This window comes from Trichomycterus rosablanca, chromosome 15 (assembly GCF_030014385.1).
Source record: "Trichomycterus rosablanca isolate fTriRos1 chromosome 15, fTriRos1.hap1, whole genome shotgun sequence".
In the NCBI taxonomy this organism is placed as follows: domain Eukaryota; kingdom Metazoa; phylum Chordata; class Actinopteri; order Siluriformes; family Trichomycteridae; genus Trichomycterus; species Trichomycterus rosablanca.
Window position 1 is genome coordinate 23,319,250 of NC_086002.1, and position 22,735 is coordinate 23,341,984.

Consider the following 22,735-nt stretch of genomic DNA (forward strand, 5'->3'; position numbering starts at 1 on the left):
GGTGTCTCCTAGATTGAAAGTGTACCTGCTCTCCTAAGATCTGGCTTTCTTTTGGAAGATCATGATTTTAGATTTATCAGGATTTACTGTCAGGGCCCAGGTCTGACAGAACTTCTCTAGCAGATCCAGCACACTCTCTCACACACACACACACACACACACACTCACACATCTGCAAAAGCTAGCAACAAACATTGGTGTTGTCCATTTATATATTACACATTCCAACACAATTTTACCCTCATGTTCTCTTTACCCTACACCTCCTCCTACACTGCTGCAGGTGTTTTAGATCTTTGTTTTTATCATAACGTGTCTCTAATGCTACTTTTACAAGCACTGAAAAGTTTCTAAAGCTATTTGTTTGTTTAAAATTCAATATTCACTACAACTGTACTGATTTGAACTAATATGAATTTTTTATTATACACTGCTGTATTCTCCCACACCGTCTTTCTGTATTCCTAATATGTTTTTTTTTGGCTACATTGTCATGTCTCTAATGGCTTTTTGTCCCACCTAATTGTACAATATTAAAAAATGCGACAAACATGGCGATTATAGTACATTGTAATAGGGTTTAAGGTTGCATAGGGTTTAGGGTTGTTTCTTTGTTTGTATTTCTTTCTTCTGGCACAACATGTTTAAAAAATTTTTTTTAACATTAAACATTAGTTACAGGAAAATATGTCATGTGGAATACATCACATCGATTGTGGACCGATTTACTGTGGGGATAAAACAGTGGAGGTAATAAGTTATGCGCTTTACATGAGGCCTACTCCGTGCAGCTGCGGTTACAGTGGGCGGTCGCTGCTTAACTCCGCCCCATTGTCTTCAACTAGGTCCGGTAGAGGGAAATAACAGGCTCGCCGTGAACGCTCGTCCTGCATTGACTCGCTTCATCTCAACAAGAGCAGTAACGATGTCCGGAAGAGGAAAAGGCGGATTGATTCGTTCATCTCGACGAGAGCAGTAACCATGTCCGGAAGAGGAAAAGGCGGCTTTGATCAGTAATCCTCTTCAAACACGTGAACGTTTTGGCCGCAGCACCTTACGGTGTTTGCGGCCGCTAAGTACAAACATTTGAAAGTATAGCTTCCAGTATGTCTTTTCGAGAGTCATATAATAACCGTTTTCTCAAATACTGGGCGAAAATCTCCTTCATAGGATCTGGATCTGCTCCAAGCAGAGATGAGGTGGCAGAAAAGCTTTTTATGTCCCAGTCGGTGAGTGGGGAACACATTTTCTCCTTCATCAGCCTTCCGAACCGGAAAGACTTTGAACTTTGTTTTCGTAACGAAAGATCATTACGAGTTTTCATGGACATTTACAATTCAAACAAAGAACAATGGAGAGATTTCGAAATATTCTCACCTTTGCAGTTTGACATAAAAACAGTGATTGTGAAATTTTGGACAGGAAGAATTCCAGATGAAGATGTGGAGCTGTATTTACGTCGCTTCTGTAACATTGTAAAACCAGCCATTAAGCCTGTGGATCGGTTCGGCATTTGGTATGGGATTAGGAAATATCAAGTGAGAATTAAGAAAGACCTCAACAACCAAGACATAGGGATTCCAAACAACATCTCACTGGGTCCGTACAATGGGAAAATTATCTACCAAGGCCAAATTTCCAGATGTTATACATGTCAAGCGACTGATCACATTGCTAAAGAATGTAAGGAGGTGAAATGTTGGCAATGTAGCAGTTTTGGACATAAAGCTAAAGATTGTAACAACTCTGCAATTTGTAATTTATGTGGAACTGTGGGTCACACTTTCTTTATGTGCCCTAACTCTTATGCTAACCGTTCTAAGACAAGCTTTGGCACAGAAGTAAAGGAAAACCGTTTTGAAAGTGTACAACCGTTATCAACGACTGAGGCTGGGGGAAAAAATATTCCACCTGAAGCCAATTCTAGTAATGAACCTGAATTATCACAGACAAAGGATAAACAACAAAATGAAATGGATCAAACTGAAAGCCTTTTTATTAATACAACTTTGGAGGAAAATGGGACTGTTACAGAATGTAAAAATGTTGAAGATTTAAAGCAAACTGGTAATAACGACAGCAGTGAAACATCATCAACAGAGGACAGCAGCAGTGGTTCATCCAGCAGTGACGATTCATCTACAACTGAGTCTGGAGAGGAGTCAACTAAAGGTTCAGCATCGGAGTCGTGCAACATTGCTTTAGAAATCTCACTTATCTCTAATGAAGGAACTGAGGATATACGCCAGGACAACACGTCTGCTTCCAAGGAACTGAAAGAGAAACGCAGTTCTTCATTAAATCCTCATGTGCGAAAAGAGGAACTTCACCGAAACAAGAAGGGTCGAAGTATGGAGCACACAAGCACAGGAACAAAGACTTCTGAACACCTGACAGACAACAACGACAAACGGAAATGGAATTATTCAGAAGAGACTGAAGGTAATGAAGTTTTAGTTACTAAAAAGGTTAAAAAGAAAATTCAAAAATGATCTTTCTAAATGTCCTTTAATAGTTTATTGGTTGCTTCTTGTAATGTAAGAGGAATTCAGTCAGCTTCTAATAGATTTAAAAAGATACAATTATTGTTAAGGGAGAATTTTGATATTTTATGTGTGCAAGAAACTCGGCTTTCAAATGTAAATGATGTTAAAGATGTACAAAGTTTGTGGTTTAAAAATAAGAGTTTCCTTTCAATCGGGGAAAGTAAAGCTGACGGTATCGGAATTATGTTTTATAAAGAAAACGTAAAAGTTATTCAATTACGTGAAATTATTCCAGGCAGATTAATGTTTATTGATGTGTTTTGGTTTGATAAAAAAATCAGAGTAATAAATATATACACGGCTCAAGACAAAAGTAAGAAAATCCAACTTTTTAATAAAGTTAAAGCATTATTATGTGTAGGGTTTTATATTATAGTGTGTGGTGATTTTAACACAATTACCGATGAAGAAGATAGAATTTCAAATAAACCATTTAAATTAAGTAGGGAAGGAAAAGTTTTAAAACAAATTATGGAAGAGTATTGTATGCAAGACACTTTTAGAATAATTTGTCCTGATCGAATTGACTTTACTAGATCTGATAGCTCATGTCAAACTAGAATTGATAGAATTTATGTTAATAAATATTTTCAAGTAAAATCTTATAAGACAAAATTAATTATTGAATCCGATCATTTGACAGTGATATCCAAGATTGATTTTAAAAAAGAGATTAGTAAAAATTATTGGAAACTAAATATAAATATTTTAAAGCATCCAGAAGTAATCATGGGATTAAAAGAAGAGTTGTTTAGAATCATGTCTTTAAATGTATTTATAAAAAATGATTGTAAATTGTGGGAAATTCTAAAAATTCAGATCAAATATTTTTTAAAACACGGAAGTAAAATGGTAAATCAGAAAAAAAAATAAAAGGTATAACTATATTATGAAAAAATATATTAATTTAAAACAAAAACGTTTTTTAACGGACTACGAAGATAATGAATTATCAGATTTAAGAAAAGAAATAGATACCTTAAATAATGAGTCCTTGACAAAATTGCAAATTCAAATAGGATATAATTCTGATGAAACTTTAAATTCATCTCAAGTGACTCATTTATACTCCCAAAAAAGACAAAAGGCTTACATTAGTTCTATCAAAGATAAAAATGGTACAGTAGTTACAGATGCTAAAGAGATAATGAATACTATTAAAGATTTGTGTGAAGATATGTATAAGGAAATTGAAATTGATAAAAAATCTTTAAAATCCTTCTTAGACTTTAAACATAATACAAACTATGACTATTTAGGCGAAAGTATTAAAGAATGTGAAGTGGTGTCTGCTATTAAACAACTGAATCTTAAAAAATCTCCTGGTAAAGATGGTTTGCCATCTGAATTTTATCACTTTGATATTCTTGTTTTTTCAAATTTATTAACACGGGTGTTTAATTTAGGTGTAAAAAGAGGTTATATGCATGACACTTTTTATGATGGTGTTTTATCTTTATTGTATAAGAAGGGAGATGTAAATGATATTAATAATTGGAGACACTTAACCTTAATGAACATCGATTACAAAATTTTCGCCAAAATAATAATGAATAGGTTAGAAGATGTATTAGATTTAATAATAATTAAAGAACAAACCTGTGCTATCAAAGGAAGACTAATGTGGGATAATTTAAATATTTCGAGGGAATTGGTGTTTGAGAGTGGTGAAAGTTTTTATATGGTCACTTTGGACCAGAAGAAAGCCTTTGATTTTGTATCAAGAGAATATTTATGGGAAGTTTTGAAAATGTATAATTTTTCTGATGATTTCATTGCCATGATTAAGTGTATGTATATAAAATCTAATGTGCAGATTAATGTTAATGGTAATTTGACAGAATGTTTTCAAGTCATGAGAGGTGTTAAACAAGGTTGTCCCCTCAGTGCTGCCCTTTATGTTCTTGGCTTAAGTCCATTAATTACTAAAATTCGAAATGATAAACGACTACAAGGAGTTAGATTAGGTGACAACCAATTTATAATTTCTGCATATGCTGATGATATTACTGTGTTCATTAAAACAAGAAAAGATTTAGACATTATTTATGAACATTTCTCCTTATATGAGAAAATGTCAGGAGCCACCCTGAATGTTTTAAAATCAGAATGTGTGTGGATTGGAGACATTAATAAAAAATTTCCAATTGATGTACCTGAGACTGAACATCTTAAAGTCCTAGGTATATATTTTGATAACAATGGCTGTGTAGATTATAACTGGAAAGAAAAAGAACAAATTATTAAAGAAGAATTTAGTAAATGGAAAAATTGTAATTTAAGTTATAAAACAAGAATAAATATGGTTAAGACCTTTATCTTATCAAAAATAATATTTTTATCCTGTATTTTCCCTCCCACAGATAAATGGCTTAAAAATATGAATAAATTATGTTGTAATTTTATTTGGAATTCAACACGTGAAGTAACTAAGCGTGAACTTTTATATAAACAGAAAAAAATGGGTGGTCTAGGAGCAATTGATCTTTCCATTAAAACAAAAATTTTTGTATGTAAAATTATTGCAAATGGCATTTACAGACAAGCTGATTGGATTGGAAACATCACAAATTGGAAACAGAAAAAAGGCCGCTCTAGAGCTTTAGTTCCTTATTATAAATTAATTTATGGTGATTTTATAAATAAATTTAATGTTTTGAATATAGATTGGATTAAGGATTCTAATAAAAAGATTTACAAGCTAATAGTAGATTTGAAATATTGTAATATAGTGGATTTTAGAGGCCTTAGAGAGGAAGAAAAGAAAGAATGTGTAAATAATATCTTATGTAAAAAAATATCTGAGAAGTTAAAGGATATTACATGGTTGGTAGCAGTGAGGAGACTTCCAGTGAGATCTGTAGTGAAGTGGAGTTGTTTTGTGAAGACAAACATGTGCCCTATGCCAAAATGCCAGACAGAGGAAACTTTAGAACATTTTATTCTAGAGTGTTATCGTTCCCAAGAAGTATGGAGCAAAATGGAAAATTTAGGTCTTGAGATTAAAATTCATATGAAGTCCGTCTGTTTCGGTATTTTTGATGAAATCATGCCTAAAGATAAACATGACTTCTTGTGGTTAGTACTGTGTATTGTGAAGTCTAAATTATGGAAAACAAGATGCAGAATGACTATTGACCAACAATTTGTTTCAGCAGAGAATGTTTATAAAAATATAAGAACTGAACTGAAAAAAATAAGAACAATGAATGTTTTATTTAAGGACTCTGAATTGTGGAAGATTTTAAAATTGTAAATGATTGTCTTGATAATGTAATGTAATTTCTATGTACTCTGATGAAGTTTAAATAAAATATTAAATAAAAAAAAAGAAAAGGCGGCAAAGGTCTTGGAAAAGGAGGCGCTAAGCGTCACCGCAAAGTTCTCCGTGATAACATCCAGGGTATTACTAAACCCGCCATCCGCCGTTTGGCTCGCCGTGGCGGTGTGAAGCGTATTTCCGGCTTGATCTACGAGGAGACCCGCGGTGTGCTCAAGGTGTTCCTGGAGAACGTCATCCGTGATGCCGTCACCTACACCGAGCACGCCAAGAGAAAGACCGTCACCGCAATGGACGTGGTGTACGCTCTGAAACGCCAGGGACGCACCCTGTACGGATTCGGGGGTTAAACGTTCAGACCTCCACGCTAACACAACGGCTCTTTTAAGAGCCACCCATATTTTCTACTAAAGAGAAAGTTCTCCTGCTTTATTATTATTATTATTAGTAGTAGTAGTAGTACGTTCACTGATGCGTGGATGTGCAAATCACTCGTTTAGCCCCAAAAGCATCATTCTAAGAAAAAATAACACATTCACTTATGTAGCCCTAAAAGCTTGGAATTATCATTAGTAGTTTTAGTATTACGTTTACTATCAGATCTCTCGTTTTAGCCTTCATACGGCGTGTTTGCATACTACCAATGTACAGCCATACTGTAGATTACACTACAATCATTAACACGATCTTTGTGTAAGATACAGTAAAACATTGTGCCCGAATGCTTCGCTTAAAAAACTAAACAAACAAAAAAATGAAATTGTAATTGTAATGAAATTATATACAATTTAATAAAATGTAACAAAATATTGCTATTGATTATTTTATATTCGGTTTTAAAACATGTATCGACCTCAGATTAAGCGGGAACAGACAACAAAGAACAGATTCTAGTGAATGGGGCAGAAGGGGGCGTGGAACGGTATGTTGTCTGTCCAATAGAAACCCAGGACTTTGGACCAATCAGAGTTACGTGTTCCAACTTGACTTACTCAGCATGCAGGGTTAATAAATCGGGCGTGTAGAGCGTCTACATTCACTTGTAGTTTGTTCTAGAGAAACAGCAGCATCATGCCTGAACCAGCGAAGGCCGCGCCCAAGAAGGGCTCCAAGAAAACCGTCCCCAAGACCGCCGGTAAAGGAGGCAAGAAGCGCAGAAAGTCCAGGAAGGAGAGCTACGCTATCTACGTGTACAAGGTCCTGAAACAGGTCCACCCTGATACCGGGATCTCCTCCAAGGCTATGGGCATCATGAACTCCTTCGTCAACGACATTTTCGAGCGTATCGCTGGTGAGTCCTCTCGTCTGACTCACTACAACAAGCGCTCCACCATTACCTCCAGGGAGATCCAGACCGCCGTGCGCCTGCTGCTTCCCGGTGAGCTGGCCAAGCACGCCGTGTCCGAGGGTACCAAGGCCGTCACCAAGTACACCAGCTCCAAGTAAAGCGCCTTAGTCGCTCTGGCAAACCAACGGCTCTTTTAAGAGCCACCCATCTTATCAAGTTAAGAGAATTTTCCTCTTTTTCAATATTTCATTTGAATATATTATACCCACTTTATCTAGATAGCTTCCCGTGTTTATAATACCGGATTCTTTACCTTCTTTTATATATTTATTAATATATTACATTTTTTGGGCCCTGACTTGCTACTTTGTGGTGAGTTTAGAATAACACGCATAATCAAATTTCACTGTACTCTTAAATTTTTTTTTTTTTAATTCAGCTGTAGAGAGAGTTGCGACACTCCTTGATCTCGCAGCCTCGCGGTCACGTGGTTCATGTGCCCCTCCAATAGTTCCAGATAGAGCCGCGCTGTCATGTTCTCATATGGGACAGGCAGCAGTGAATGAAATATTAAACACTAAATAATAAACATTTGTACAATTTCAGGGTATTTTCAACTGCGCTTACATTTACTGCATCTGCTTTAATGTCAATTTGGTGTATGAAGTGGAAGATTGATGTTAATAGGTCGTTCTTGTTAACACAGTACATTATATTAGCATACATTACATAATGTGGTGATATTAAGTAGTAGAGACAATATACAGTACAGAGATTAAAGAGGTTTTAGTAGTTTAGCATAATAGTTGTTCTTTGCATAAACTATAATCTCCCTTCACTTTCCTGAGGATTCATAATAATGTGGCGTCCGCCACTGTGGATTGGGGGGGGCGGAGCGAGCGTTACCCAGAGACACTTGCGGCCGCGGTGTTAATAACTGTTAGTTCTTTGTTGTACATGTTTATTGGGTTTGTTTATGTTGTTTGGTGTTGTGTTTAATGATGTTAGTTTGTGAATTGTGTATTTGTTTAATTACATATTGAATCTAAAAACCTACCGTAACCGTGTAGCGCGGTGATAGAGATAACATGGCTACAATAGCCGAAAACAATTTTAAGTGCTGACGCGTGTCTCAAATCGTGTAACTAATAAAGAGATGATCCTGTTGATTATCGTACCAGAAACATTACAGTGTAATGAAAATTAAATATCATGAAAGTGAAATAGCATTAATTCATGTTTTATTTCATGGGTAATTAATAATCGTTTCCTACATGTAATACATGAATGAATTTATTATGAATATGCAACGGGTGATCACTAAGGACTGAGCGTATATACATGTATATATGTGTACTTTAGTATATTCATACACATGCGTATGTATGCTAATGTACATATAGTTATGGCTATATTGGCCCAATCCAATGTGTATGGCAAGCCGTTTTAGCTTTTAATCCTCCTTTTCTTGATATCAGGAATACAATTTCTGATATCAAGAATTTAATTCTTACTAGTTAAAAATTTAATTTTTGATATCAAGAATTCAATTCTTGATATCAAAAAATACAATTCTTGATATCAAGAATTACATTTTTGATATCAGGAATTGAATTTTTGATATCAAGAATTGAATTACTACATGTTCTAATGATAATGAGTTGATTTGCATGTGGATTTAAAGGCGGAGCTAACTTGGGTTGTGCTTTTCTTAAAGAGACATCATGAACCACATGTACTGCAAGCCATTGTAAACAAAATAGTAAAGGTTGTACAGATTTTGCAGCATAGTCGAGCATTTACATTAAAAAATAAACATGTTTAAAAACTGCAGACTGAAAACACATCTAACCCTTAAATCTATACTCTATCACGTAATCTACATATCAGTATTTGTTTCACTCTGTTACTTTTCTTGACTATCGTGTCAATAAACAGAATGGACGGTTAAAGCTTTGTACTAGCTTATTTTATATTTATTAAATGTACAACAGTAACGAACTTTAACCATCACGTGTAAACACACAAAACCCCGCATACATAAGTGTGTGCGTCGCTCTAACTGTTCCGCACTGAAACATAAAACCGTCATACGTTCCATACATAAACACATACTGTTACAGTATTAAACCACATTTCTTTTTTAACGCAGACGTCTTAATAAAGTATGTAATGACGTGTATGAAAGCTGTAAAATGTAACATCACTTTATTATTGCAACTCTGACACATCTACACTTTACAAAGTCAACTACACTAATGAACAACTTTCTAATGGAGTTTCTCTGGACCAACTTACAATGTTCAACAGTCCAGTAGATGGCATTTGGAAACCAGAGACTGAACGGTCTACTAAATAAATACACATTTATTTGATTTCTCTATTGATGATGATTATTTTAGGGGAAAAAACAGATCTAAATAGATTTTTCAATAATTACATTTGATTTCCAATCACTTGCAATGTCTCCTTAAGTCAAAGCTTCTGATTCTCAGTGTTTCACATGACAGTGATTTATATACAGTGTAAGAGACGAAAATCACTGTCAGATGTGTGTAATGCCAGGTCTATGGTCAGTGTAATGGGAGTATGGTTGCCAGACACCGATGTAAGTCGTCTTACAGATGGCAACAACAAATGCGCTACAATAACCAAAACTAAAAAATATTAGCTACTTTGGGACTAGCTAAACACTCTAAGCAAACATTAAAAAAATGTATTCAATTTAATATACTCAATTGTCATTTTATTTATCACTGTCATTTATCAAACTCACATTTCATTGCAGACTTGGCAACCCTGAATATTTGGAGACACTCCCACATGCAGTGACAATGAGCTACTATTGGATACATTTAAACAGACTCATTTGAATGCAATTTTAACTAGTAAAAATGTAATTCTTGATATCAAAAATGCAATTCTTGATATCAAAAAATACAATTCTTGATATCAAGAATTGAATTTTTGATATCAAGAATTGAATTCTAAGATGCCTGTAATTACCCCTAAAATAATATTTTATTATTGATATTGATACATTATTCTGAATAATAATTACTGATTCTTCTTCTTTTTTTCTTTTTTTTTGCATTAGTAGCGTTATATTTTAACCACCGCTGCAATTTACTGCAGTTTACTTCTCCCTCTTCTTTACTGGCATGTTTTTGTTCTGTAACTCTGTTTAGTGCGAAGTAAAACACAGCTACCAAGCAGGACTAGATCGAGTCCAGGGTGCTTAACTGTCATGTAGCAGAAATTGAAGAAAAAAAACATAAAAATTTAGAATAATAATGACATTCATTTCAGTTAAATCTACATATTTGTGCTGTAAGATCTACAGAACATCACCGTGTCAGCTTTAAGTTCACATATACTGACACATTTCTAAAACAACACATGGCTCCAACATTCACATTCTACTGATCTTTCTAACACTCACAAAACAGATTCAAGTCTATTTTAGTTATTTATCTGATACATCTCTTTTATAAAGATGCACTTTTTAATGTTTAACTTAGAAATGTCTTTAACACAGCTGACACAGACACATACAGTGTCTTATTTCACTTATTTGGATTTTATTGATACACAGCTAAGATCACTTTCACTTTAACCAAGATGTGTCTGACTTTGAAATGTCATAATGCATATAAATGGAGCCGCTTAAACAAAACTTCAATCCTAACAATAATAACGAGACGATGTTTTAAGTGTATCCAGAGCGGTAGAGAGAACAGAGTGGCGACACTCCCGTAGGGAACCGTTGTAACGTTTTTTTTTTTTTTTTACTGGAGTAATATTTTACCTTGGATATCTCTACTTTAACTCGACTACATTCTGTACCTTCTCCAGCACTTACATTAGACAAAATGAACTTGTGCATATTTATAATGAATTCATTAATGTATTACATGTAGGAATCAAGGTTATAATAGTTTTGGATTTTTCATTATAGTTTAGTTTTATTTCGTTGTGACTTTTTTCTCTCTAATTTAATTAGTTTTAATAAGTTTTTATAGTGGGTTTGCTAGTTCTTTTCAGTTTTTATTATTTTTTTTAATGTTTAGTTTTAGTTTAGTTTTTATTAGTTCTATTATTAGTTTTAGTTTTTTTTTATACTTTGGGTCATTTTTTAGGTGCAGGATTCCAAAAGGTCAGAGTAAGTATTGTGCAAAAAAACTCAACAAAAGATACCATTTAAAAATGTTTTTCAAATACTGTTGAACAACCAACTGTCCACAAAAACTGTAACAGTCCACATAATAGCAGCCGTAAGTGCAAAATGTGTATAATACTGCTGCTGAAATGTAGATGTTGACAGTTACCATCTTTCAGCCAGTTATTTAAAATGAGTCTGTTCATATGAACTGGTAAAAGTGAGGATCTTTACCTGTTCATAACCCTGCCACTGAAAACAGGCGCTCATAATATGAACCATTTCTAGATGCAACACCAGTGGTGTAACTGGGAGCTCATGGGCCCCAGTGCAAAAAAAAAATGTTGGGCCCCCTCAACAAATTGCATACACTGTAAAAAATGAATCAGTGGTCCAGTAGATTTTTTACAAATGTTTTGTGTTAAATCTATTTAATGGAATTGAGTTCTTGAATTTATGGCTATTATTTGAGTAAATTTTACTTATTAAAAATGCTATAAAATCTATTTATTTCATTTGTGTGAATATAAAAATAATAAGTTATATAAATAAGTTGCTTTCAATTTACAAGCACTTCCAGTCTGCACGCGTGCGTTTTTTTTTTTTTTTTTTTTTAAATACACCTTCTGAAGAACCTCCACAACGGAATCCAGATTGCACAGTTTGTGAGCAAATGAACTAAGGTAAGTAATTCTGTTCTATTAATCTGTATAGTTACCACAGTTTATTACTGTAAACTTAGAATTAGTGTGTTAGAATGTGTCGGAATGCATGTCGTTATTACACTTACTTTAAATCAACATTATGTGAGAGATGCTGTGATGAGTCTTGTAGTTTGATTTATTGCAACGTCTCACTTTTCTCATTTGAAAATAGGTTGAGCTGTTCTTCAGGCTTGCCATTTTGTTAACTGAGGTAGTTAGGTGGTTCATTTTTCAGCCTTTTTTGTAACTTTGCAAAAATCTCTGTTGGCTGAGCTAAGTTAGCTAGCTAATAAAAACTTTTCTCATTTTAATGCATTGAGAAAACTACTTTAACCCAGTGTTGAGAGCAAAGTTAAAACTCGATAACACACATGGTTAGATGAATGAAGTTTTATCTGAAGCTGGAAAAAAGTTTTGCATTCATCTGTAGCTAAACTTGTTAGAGAAAACATAGTTAACTTAAAAGTACTCACTCAGAAGTTACACTTCAAATTCAAATTTCTGACTATTTCTGGTATTTTGAATGCACAGTTTTAGTCATTTTAATTTTACTTAACTAAAATATTGTAATATAATAATAAGGACCTGGCGAGTGCAGCCAATGGTAGTGAGGTGAGTGGTTGAGTTAATGTCGTGGAGGCCCACCTGCCATGGGCCCCGGTGCACCTTCTGTATCTGCCGTAGTTTTTCCTGCCCTTGTAATTCACACAAGAACTATTTTTAAGAATGTTAAGTGTACTATAGGAGCGAGTGTGTAGGGAAGCTATCAGAAGTTCTGTTCATCAGAGTTCTGCTTCATGCACTTTTAAGGAACGCAAATTGCCACAGAAACGCAAATTTATGTGACACCAACAGCTCAATAAAAATATTGTGATTAAAAATTATCACGATTATTTTTTTTTTAATCGCGATTAAAAATTTAACGCCTTAATCGCGTTAATTACCGCGATTAACGACAGCCCTAATAATAATATACACTAATTCATGAGACACACATCAGGGAGCTCAATCTGAGAACATAAACTTAATTTTTGCTGTCATCATTTTGCAGGCTAGCGTGGAGAGCAGAAACGGAATGTAAACATGAAGTACAGTCAGGGAGCCCAATCCCCCCTATCTCAATCCGCTCCCTACTCACTCCCCCTCTCCACTCCGCCTCCGTTTGCGCGTTCACGTGGAGGGTCCCTCTGTAGTGGAATGTTAGTGAGGAGGGAGCGGATTGGGAAAGACCGCATGAGGTGCCGTACGGTGCCGGTGTTACGGAGAATTCAGTTCCCCCTGTTTCCCCTTTAACGCGCATGTGCAAAAATCACGACGTTTTTTTCAGTCGCTTCGTTGAGCGTCGGTTTATTTGGAATATGTATTTATAGCGGTATGTTCTTTTCACATTTCATGTTGTATGTTAGGTAGTTTGTGATTAAATACATACTTTAAAGTATTGAATGAACTACTGTCAGAGGTTTTATTGCTCCACCCCGAGGTTTTCACACTGCTGTCTTCAGCCTTGCTGTCAATCAACTAGAATGAACGTGTCAGATTTTTTTGTAAATAAATCCTAATACAGAACATGCTCTTATTCACACACTAGTTTGTTTATTCTCGTTTTGTCGCACAAGATAAAGTTTTGGTGCAGATACAAATAAACTATATCGTACAGGACAATAAGTAGTCTGTTATTATGTAAGGTTACTCATCTCCGCTGCACTACCATTTACTTTCAAGAATAGTTTCATTCATGGTGATCTCTCGTTCATTTAAACTTCACAAACTGCATCCATGTGATTTAAAAATTAACAAACAGTATGTAGAACAAGTTTAACCTATAGATCAGTCCATTATACCAACAACACAGGGGGGGGGGGGGGGGGGGGACACATTTACCTGGAGACCTGGAAAAAATGGTTCCCCACATGTATATCACTGTGTGTGTAATTATAAAACACTACAGTGATGCTGGTGATGTATTTACCTGTTGTTATTATGTAGAACAAGTTTAACCTATAGATCAGTCCATTACACTAACAACACAGGGGGGAACACATTTACCTGGAGACCTGGAAAAAATGGTTCCCCACATGTATATCACTGTGTGTGTAATTATAAAACACTACAGTGATGCTGGTGATGTATTTACCTGTTGTTATTATGTAGAACAAGTTTAACCTATAAATCAGTCCATTACACTAACAACACAGGGGGGGAACTCATTTACCTGGAGAAGGGGAATATGGTTCCCCACATGTATAGTATATTACTGTGTGATGATTCTTTTTTTTTTTTTTAATGCAAACTACAGGCACACACACATTTTAAAAACAAATATCTGTATTAGAAATTAGTGTTAAACTAAATTATGCATATATTACAATTATGCAAATATATAATAAAGAAGTCCACCTCAATGCAAATTAAAACGTAAATACATATTTATAGCTTAAGAAAAATATATATTTTTTAAAACGAAATAAAATAAAATCTGGGATGTGCCCTGGGATTGACTAGCATCACATCCATAGTGCACTCCTGCCATACGTCCAGTTTCCCCAGGAACAGTTCTGGATCCTCCACGGCCATGACCAGGATAAAGCAGTTACTAAACAGAAATGAATGATTAATTTACTATCTACTTTTTAAATAAACTAAAAGAGCAACATAAAATAAAATACAGCAACAAGCAAACTTTTTAGAAATAACGTCCCAGTTAAACTTGGTCTAATCTTCAGTACATACAATACACTTCCTCTACTGGTGGGTTGCAACACATGACTGGTAGTACCAAAGAAATAAAAATAATGCCTTAATTTTATTGGCTTTTTCATTGCACCATGCTATTACATATGTCCTTGACTTTCCCTCTGGGATTAATAAAGTGATCTATCTATTATAGCTACACTTGTAATTGAGAAGTCTAAAGTAACCATAAAACTATTGTGTGACTTTTTATTGATCAATTGAAGGACTGTATGATCATTGAGATTGCCTGTGATGGATGTGACAGATGGTACCACCAGTCATGTGTTGCAACCCACCAGTAGAGGAAGTGTATTTTATGTCTGGCAAACCGTCCAATGCCTCCCACAACACGTCTTGAGCTGGAAGTTGCCCTGGAGCGAGAGTGGCAGAGGATCCCACAAGAACTGCTGGACAATCTGGTTCACCCCCACCAATATGTCACTTGCTACTCAATCACGATAATTGAGTTTGCATCTCAATTGCATAATCAAACAACTTTCTTTGACTTGTCGTTTGCTTTGTTGATGTTCTTGTTTAATAAAAAAAATGATGATTCTTTTTTTATTGCTTCATATTCATTTTGAAATATCCCTTAATTTTTGTGAGCAATGTATTATTCACTTATTTTTTATTGTTGTTGTCGTGTTTGTTGATATTTAAATCATTTCTTTTTCGAAAACTGTTTATAGGTTAAAGTATAAAAGCATAAACACCACCGTCTATAAATGAATGTATTGCGTTGGTCCTCCACTTGAGACTTTTATGTAAACAGACACAACAACAAATAATTAAAAAGACAGTAATAATAAATAAATAAATAAATAATAACAATAATGTCACAAATCTATACCACATCTACAAGACGTAACTTATTTCTAGCACCACTAGATGGGGATGATGTCTGGACATAATTTTGAACTTCATTTTTAAAGTCACTAAAATGCTAAAGATCCTAATTTGGTTTTTCAGTATAGTTATTAATAAATGCAATTCAGGGAAACGGTTACATTTTTAAAGCAGGAAAATAAAGTTATTCGTTAAGCTTTTTAAAGTTATATTGACAAAATAATTACCTTTCGTACAGCCAGGATGGATAAGTGTTTTACTCAGAATGAAAGTGTCAGCTGGCCTTTTTCTTCACGTATTGCTTTGATGATGAAGAAAAAAAGAAACTTTTCGGCTCCTTTAGCAGGAGGTTGAAGTAAAGATGTGTGAGGAAAAGCTTACAGCACCTGGTATTCCCAGGCTGTCTCCCATCCAAGTACTAACCAGGCCCGACCCTGCTTAGCTTCCGAGATCGGGCGTTCTCAGGGTGGTGTGGCCGTAAGCGAGAGACGCTGCAAATAGTTTCCTTTTTATAGTCGTCTATCATTCAGCCTTTCACTTCAGCAGGTTTAGATTATTTATTGTCGTGTTTTTTGTTATTTTAGACATCATTTCTTTTCCTGTAAAACTGTTTATAGGTTAAAGCGTAACAGCATAAACACCACCGTCTATAAATGAATGAATTGCTTTGGTCCTCCACTTGAGACTTTTGTTTAAGTAAACAGCGTCTTAAATATGACGAGCTTGATTAGTTTATAAAGGCTCCCCCGTCCCAAGTGTTTTTGTAAAATGTTGCAGGTATGAAATGACGACTTTTCTGGTACATAGGAACTATGAGACGCTTTTTAAAATGGGGCGTGTAGAATAGAGAAGAAAAAAAATACTGAAGTGAAAGGCTGAATGATGGACGTCTTTAAAAGAGAAACTATTTGTAATGTCTCTCGCTTATGGCAACATCACCCCTGAGAACGCCCGATCTCGTCCGATCTCGGAAGCTAAGCAGGGTCGGGCCTGGTTAGTACTTGGATGGGAGACCGCCTGGGAATACCAGGTGCTGGAAGCTTTTCCTCACACATCTTTACTACAACCTCCTGCCAAAGGAGCCGAACATTTTCTTTTTTTCTTCATCATCAGAGCAATACGTGAAGAAAAAGACCAGCTGACACTTTCATTCTGAGTAAAACACTTATCCATCCTGGCTGTACAAAAGGTAATTATTTTGTCAATATAACTTTAAAAAGCTTAACGAAAAACTTTGTTTTCCTGCTTTAAAAATGTAAATGTTTCCCTGAATTGCATTTATTAATAACTGTACTAAAAACCAAATTAGGATATTTAGCATTTTAGTGACTTTAAAAATGAAGTTCAAAATTATGTCCAGACATCATCCCCATCTAGTGGTGCTAGAAATAAGTTACATCTTGTAGATGTGGTATAGATTTGTGACATTATTGTTATTATTTATTTATTTATTTATTATTACTGTCTTTATTTTTATTTATTTATTTGTTGTTGTGTCTGTTTACATAAAAGTCTCAAGTGGAGGACCAAAGCAATTCATTCATTTATAGATGGTGGTGTTTATGCTTTTATACTTTAACCTGTAAACAGTTTTCAAAAAAGAAATGATTTAAATATCAACAAACACGACAACAAATAATCAAAAATATAACAACAATAATAAAAAAATAAGTGTTTGTGCAGAAAGTTTTAGTTTGCACCTCTTCACAGAAACTGATGTAAGATGTTAGTGTCCGTCAGTTCGTCCAGGTTTGCAGCTGCAGTTTTAAAAACAGACCAATCCGTGTGTTCAACACAGTCTTGTAGTTCTAGTTTAGCCTCTCTGGTCCATTTCTCTGCCTATCCAAAAACAACTCTGGACAACCACTTTTGTCCCCACAGAATAACACCACGAATCCGTCCAACTGATCGGAGCTTTCACACGAATAAAATAAGTAGATTTTATAGCATTTTTTAAGTAAAATTAACTCAAATAATAGCCAAAAATTCAAGAACTCAATTCCATTAAATAAATTTAACACAAAACATTTGTATAAAATCTACTGGACCACTGATTCATTTTTTACAGTGTAGTTTTAAGAGAGAGAAAGAAAACACAGTGAACACTGCGGGGGGTCTCAACAAAACTGATCCTTCACCCCTCTTACTCCCCGCTTTATAGAACACCTTACTGTGACGTCACAAAGCTGCTGTTTAAATGTGAGCTCCTGAGTTTTAACTGTAATGCAGATCAGATGTTACTAACTTAACACTACTAGAGTTATCTGCTGACTTCACTCAACTTCTGCTGATAGGTGTGCTTGATTTGCATTGTTTTTTTACCTTTTATATGATTACTACTACTACTACTACTTATTATTATTATTATTATTATTATTATTATTATTATTATTATTATTATTAACACTGTTAAAAATTATAATTCAAATTACAGAAGTGTTCACATTTAATAAAAAAATCAATTATACACTAAAAAAACAATCTTTTGAATTTACTTGATTTTAATGTGAACATCACTCCCACATGATCAGAATATAGCCAAAATATTTCACACATTTAAACTATTTAAATTAATCATGTTAATGCAAGATATTATTTCTCATTACTTTAAAATCAAGTTATTGATATCAAGTTTCATCATGTAACAAATTGTAATGCCAGCTACATTTTTATTGCCATTATTTAAAGATATTATGTAACTCTGAAGCAATTTCATTATGTTCATGGTACCATAGTTAAGTCCATGGTACCATAGTTAACTTGCTTTATAAAAATTAACTCCATTCAAATGTATCATAGAAATGTTAAGTGTACATCTATTAATACAAATATAATAATAAAATAAATGTAAAAATTCATATTTGCAAAGACAAAAAGGCAGAGTCAGAAATGTTGTACTAAATGGCTTTAGTCAGTTTGCTTTGTAAAACTTGAAGAACTTGCACAAACTTTACCATAAACTTAGTTCCCATAAACCAGTTTCACATCAAAACAAATACTAACCACTGTAAACCCTGCAGTGTATTCAATCACAAATGCACAACACAAACCCTCATAGTGGATTCACAATGAAAAAGCATTAACATGTGTTACATCCCAAAGTGATCTATGGGTGACAGGGATGTAACATAATACTACTACAATAATGAAATAATAAGGAGGAAACAATCTTTCCAAAACACACAATTTATTTATAAAATTTCTAAATAACAATGAAAACAACAACAAAGAGAAATCCAGCTCTAAGCAAATCTTTAAAGAAAAGAACGAAATGGATGAGAGTAATAACAGAGAAAAATATCAAATAAAGAAACACACTTAACCTAAAGAAAACACACACACACACACACACACACACACACACACACACTCCCTCAAAAACAGAGCTTAGTGTCACAACTTTTAATGTAACCTCAAGATCACTTTGAAACACACGAGTAAGTTCAGCCGATGCCAAGCGTGCAGACGACAACGCCCCACGATGCCGTTACAGAAAAAAGTAATGACATTACTGTAATGTGTTACTTTGTACCGTGTTACCCCCAACACTGCACACTGTAGTTCTCTCTAAATCTAACTGAGAGATACAGGGCTAATGGAGGTTTATTACTGCTGGGCTGCTGTTCAACTCCAGTCCAGTTGGTGACGCTGCTGCGTCTTAAGTTGTTCTGCTATCCACCATTAACCATCATAAGAAGAACAAGAAGCTGCTGTGTTTGTACTGTAGAGCCTCATCTGTAAGTAAAATATGTATTTAATTATAACCCTTATATTTCATTATAACTACATTCTAATTCATAATAAACTAGAGTTCATAATAAAACATCACTGTGAGGATTTGAGGAGCTTTATCTCTGCTTTCATTTAAACACACAAACTATTAGCTGCTCCGCTAACTGTTAGCATCACACATGATTCAGTACTGATGAACCGATTCATTTGAACCGACCCAGCAAAGTGAATCAATTGAGCGGAACTGATTGAGTTTCTTCATGATGAAATCTCACATTTTTATATAAACACGTGATATTTTTAAACTTTGTTTATAGTGGAACTTTGTTTACAGGTGGTTTGTAGAGTTTTATAGTCACAGTCAGGTGAAAAGTGTAAGCGAGCGTCTTTAACCCTCTGATGCATGAATTATGAAATCCTGAGTCAAGATTTTTTTTAAATGTGTCTTTACTTTTCTTAGGGAATGACAAAAAATTGTATTAACTTTTTTTTCAAAAATGTTATTTCTTCAGGAAGTTACAGACATGTCCACAACAGTGGACTACATGCGCTTAAGCACTCAACATAAAACAGTATAAACTTAATGGAATAATGAATCAATCCATGTTTTATCATAAATCCATGAGCACATATTCCATTGTGTGCTTTGAAAATCACTTGAACATACTTTCAATCAATCTAACATTCTATAGCCCTATTGTTTAGGCCTAAAAAAGAGAACAAACAGTGCTCACAACTGAAAAAGCTTCCATGTAAGGTAATTGGATGTTTAAAAACATCTCTAAACAGAACAAATATATTTGAGTCTCCATATTTCTTTAAGAATGCATGAATTGGAATAACTTGTTATTATCATTATGTTTTCAACAACAAGAATGGACAGTCACTGCATCACTGAACATCTGCATCTCCAAAACTCCTCTACTAACTTTTTCCTAACTTCTAACCCTCATCAAACGCTCAGTCTTAGGCTACATGAAAATTGGCAAAGCATCCAGGGCAAAGTGCCACACGGCACTGAATGCAGATGTATTTGGTCTTCCGTGTGCATGCAGCATCGTGGCATCTGTTTGCATTTTTGACCTGAGTGAGCTTGGGCCAGTGATTTGCTGTGCTGAACCTGACCTCACTGGGTACTTTGGTCACTGCTCTGCGCTTTGCCGGAGGTGGGGTTCCACTGGGCCTTCCTCTTTTGCTTTGCTGGAGGGAGCCAGTATTTATCAGTGCACGGGCCACAGAAGCTTTGAAGATGAGGAGATTCATCTTTTCCAATCCAGACATCATGTAGAGTCGCCAGGCATTAACAACGGTCACATCCAAAAAATGAAAGAACACTCGGATGTACCACCGTTTGTTTCTACGTCTGTGGGGATACATTGCCACACACTGGTCAACAAGATCCACCCCACCCATGTGTTGGTTGTAAAGGGCCACTGAGTAGGGTCTTTGGACACTAATCATCGTTTGTTCTTTCTTGAGCCATCTTTGGGCCACATCTTCAGGGGACTGGCCAGCACAGGTCGATGCCATGTGGATGACTGAGCTGTCAAGCCAACGTGTGACAGTGATGTTTCTGTTTGTGCTGACAACAGAGCAGGCCCCTCTGCCTTCTTCTTTCAGTTGTTTTTCACTCTTGAGTTTTTGACTCGCTCCTTTCACTCTGTTTGCTCTGCATGTACCTGTGCCATAGATGCCTATGTTTTTCAAGGCCTCAAGGAGTGGAATACTGCAGAAGAAATTGTCAAAAAACACCTTGTGGTTTTTGTGCTTTATGTCATCACAAAGGCGCATCACTACATCTCCAGCCATTCCCAAACCACTGCTGTGACCCCTATTTGCTGAGCCCTGGTACACTTCAAATCTGTACACATAACCTGAGGACCCTGCCCTCACCCATACTTTCACTCCCCAGGGTTTGGGCTTTTTTGGTATGTATTGCTTAATTGATAGTTGGCCTTTGAAGGGAATTATTTGCTCATCAATTGATTGGAATTCTTCAGGGTCTGCTGCCGCCAGGAATGTTTTCTGAAGTGTACTTAGCACTGGTGTTATTTTGAAGAGCCTATCTGTGTTTGCTGGCTGGTATGTATAGTTATCCACAAAGTGCAGATGACTCAGAATTTGCTCATATCTGTTTACAGACATGGCATCTGCAATTATTCCAAGACGAAGGCCATCCTCACTGGACCAGTACATTCGTGCCCTAGGATATCGAATGTACCCCATGACCATATTGATCCCTAGAAAAATTTGCATTTCTTCGCTTGTCACTGCCAAATTTTCTTTCCCTTTCTGCAGAGCATACATGTCATCTCATCGATGAGATCTAAGGGAAACAGATGCCTAAATAAATCAATTGGTTCTCTTCCCTCAACATTCACTTTCCTGTCTCCTAGAAAAGGTGGCAAGTCTCCTTCAAAGTTGTTGTCTTGGACTTTCCAGACATATTTGCGAGGTTGAGTGCAGGCAGGTGCCTTGCGAATATTTCTCTGGGTAGGTACCATACGGACATTTTCCTCAGCTCCCTCAACATGCTGACCTCTCTCTGCTTCCTGTCCTTCATCATCCAGGCCCTCGTCATCTTGACTTTCAGCATCCTGACTCACTGTATCCTTACTGTCTGCATCTCCTTCATCATCCTCATCTCCTATGTCTCTATTGTTCTCTGGCAGCCACTCCTCATCACTGCTGTCACTATACTCATTGTCACTGGAGTCGGAGGGAAATTCCTGGACTATTCTATAGTCTTCCCTATTCTTTGCTGCACTTGTGGTCTAAAAATATGACAAAATTATAATTTTACCAACACAAACTACAACAAATCTGCACAAAAATGTGTATATTTTTAAAACTAACTTATAGGTATATCCAAAATAAATTGAATTGCAACCAAATATGACAAAAATATATTTGTAACTAATACAAACTACAAATAATCTGCACAAAAACTTATATTGTTTTAAAACTAACTTATAGATGTACCCAAAATGAATTAAATTGCAACCACATGACAAAAATATATTTTTTACCAACACAAATGACAGCTAATCTGCACAAAAATTATATATTTTTAAAACTAACTTATATATGTACCCAAAATGAATTAAACTGCAACCAAAACAGTCATAATAAAAGATAAATCAAGTATATGACTCATGTTGAAAACATACTTAGCAATGCATAACGTCCACTTTGTTGGACACATGGTTAATCGTAATTTCCTACTTATTTGAAATAAAATGTTCAAAACTAAAAGAATAATATTGTTACTTAGATACTCCTGCATATCAGTATATTTTTTTTACCTCCAGGGTTCTCTTAGAATAGAATGATTGACAGGATATTCCAGGAGTGGTCAACAAGTGTGTCTGTCTGCCAGTCATCTTGGATTGAGATGGCATTCACTTGTAGTTACAACAACTAACCACTGAATGAAACTCAATGGAG

The 22,735-nt window shown here is 35.2% G+C and overlaps 4 protein-coding genes, 1 long non-coding RNA gene and 2 pseudogenes across 5 annotated transcripts in view; 4 read left to right on the forward strand and 3 right to left on the reverse strand.

Annotated features, from left to right (window-relative positions):
* The first annotated feature begins 981 nt into the window (after positions 1 to 981).
* On the forward strand, positions 982 to 6,176 carry LOC134329063 (histone H4). Its single transcript, XM_063010310.1, has 2 exons — positions 982 to 1,000; positions 5,884 to 6,176. The coding sequence occupies exons 1-2, from the start codon at positions 982 to 984 to the stop codon at positions 6,174 to 6,176; spliced, it is 312 nt and encodes a 103-aa protein (XP_062866380.1).
* LOC134329073 (histone H2B-like) overlaps positions 2,254 to 22,735 on the reverse strand; it is a 68,695-nt gene continuing 48,213 nt past the window's right edge. Inside the window, exon 2 of the mRNA XM_063010319.1 lies at positions 2,254 to 2,273. The gene's annotated coding sequence lies outside the window, so the exon portion shown is untranslated. The remainder of the gene's footprint in view (positions 2,274 to 22,735) is intronic.
* Positions 6,898 to 7,325, forward strand: LOC134329035 (histone H2B-like). Its single transcript, XM_063010278.1, has one exon. It carries the CDS (start codon positions 6,898 to 6,900, stop codon positions 7,270 to 7,272), a length of 375 nt encoding a protein of 124 aa, XP_062866348.1. The 3' UTR covers positions 7,273 to 7,325.
* On the forward strand, positions 13,203 to 15,265 carry LOC134329174 (uncharacterized). The gene is made up of 2 exons (XR_010014828.1): positions 13,203 to 13,349; positions 14,935 to 15,265. It is a non-coding gene; the product is annotated as an uncharacterized LOC134329174 (long non-coding RNA).
* Positions 15,931 to 16,039, reverse strand: LOC134329638 (5S ribosomal RNA; annotated as a pseudogene).
* Positions 16,479 to 16,598, forward strand: LOC134329748 (5S ribosomal RNA; annotated as a pseudogene).
* Positions 20,255 to 21,520, reverse strand: LOC134328389 (piggyBac transposable element-derived protein 2-like). Its single transcript, XM_063009491.1, has one exon. The coding sequence runs from the start codon at positions 21,518 to 21,520 to the stop codon at positions 20,255 to 20,257; it is 1,266 nt and encodes a 421-aa protein (XP_062865561.1).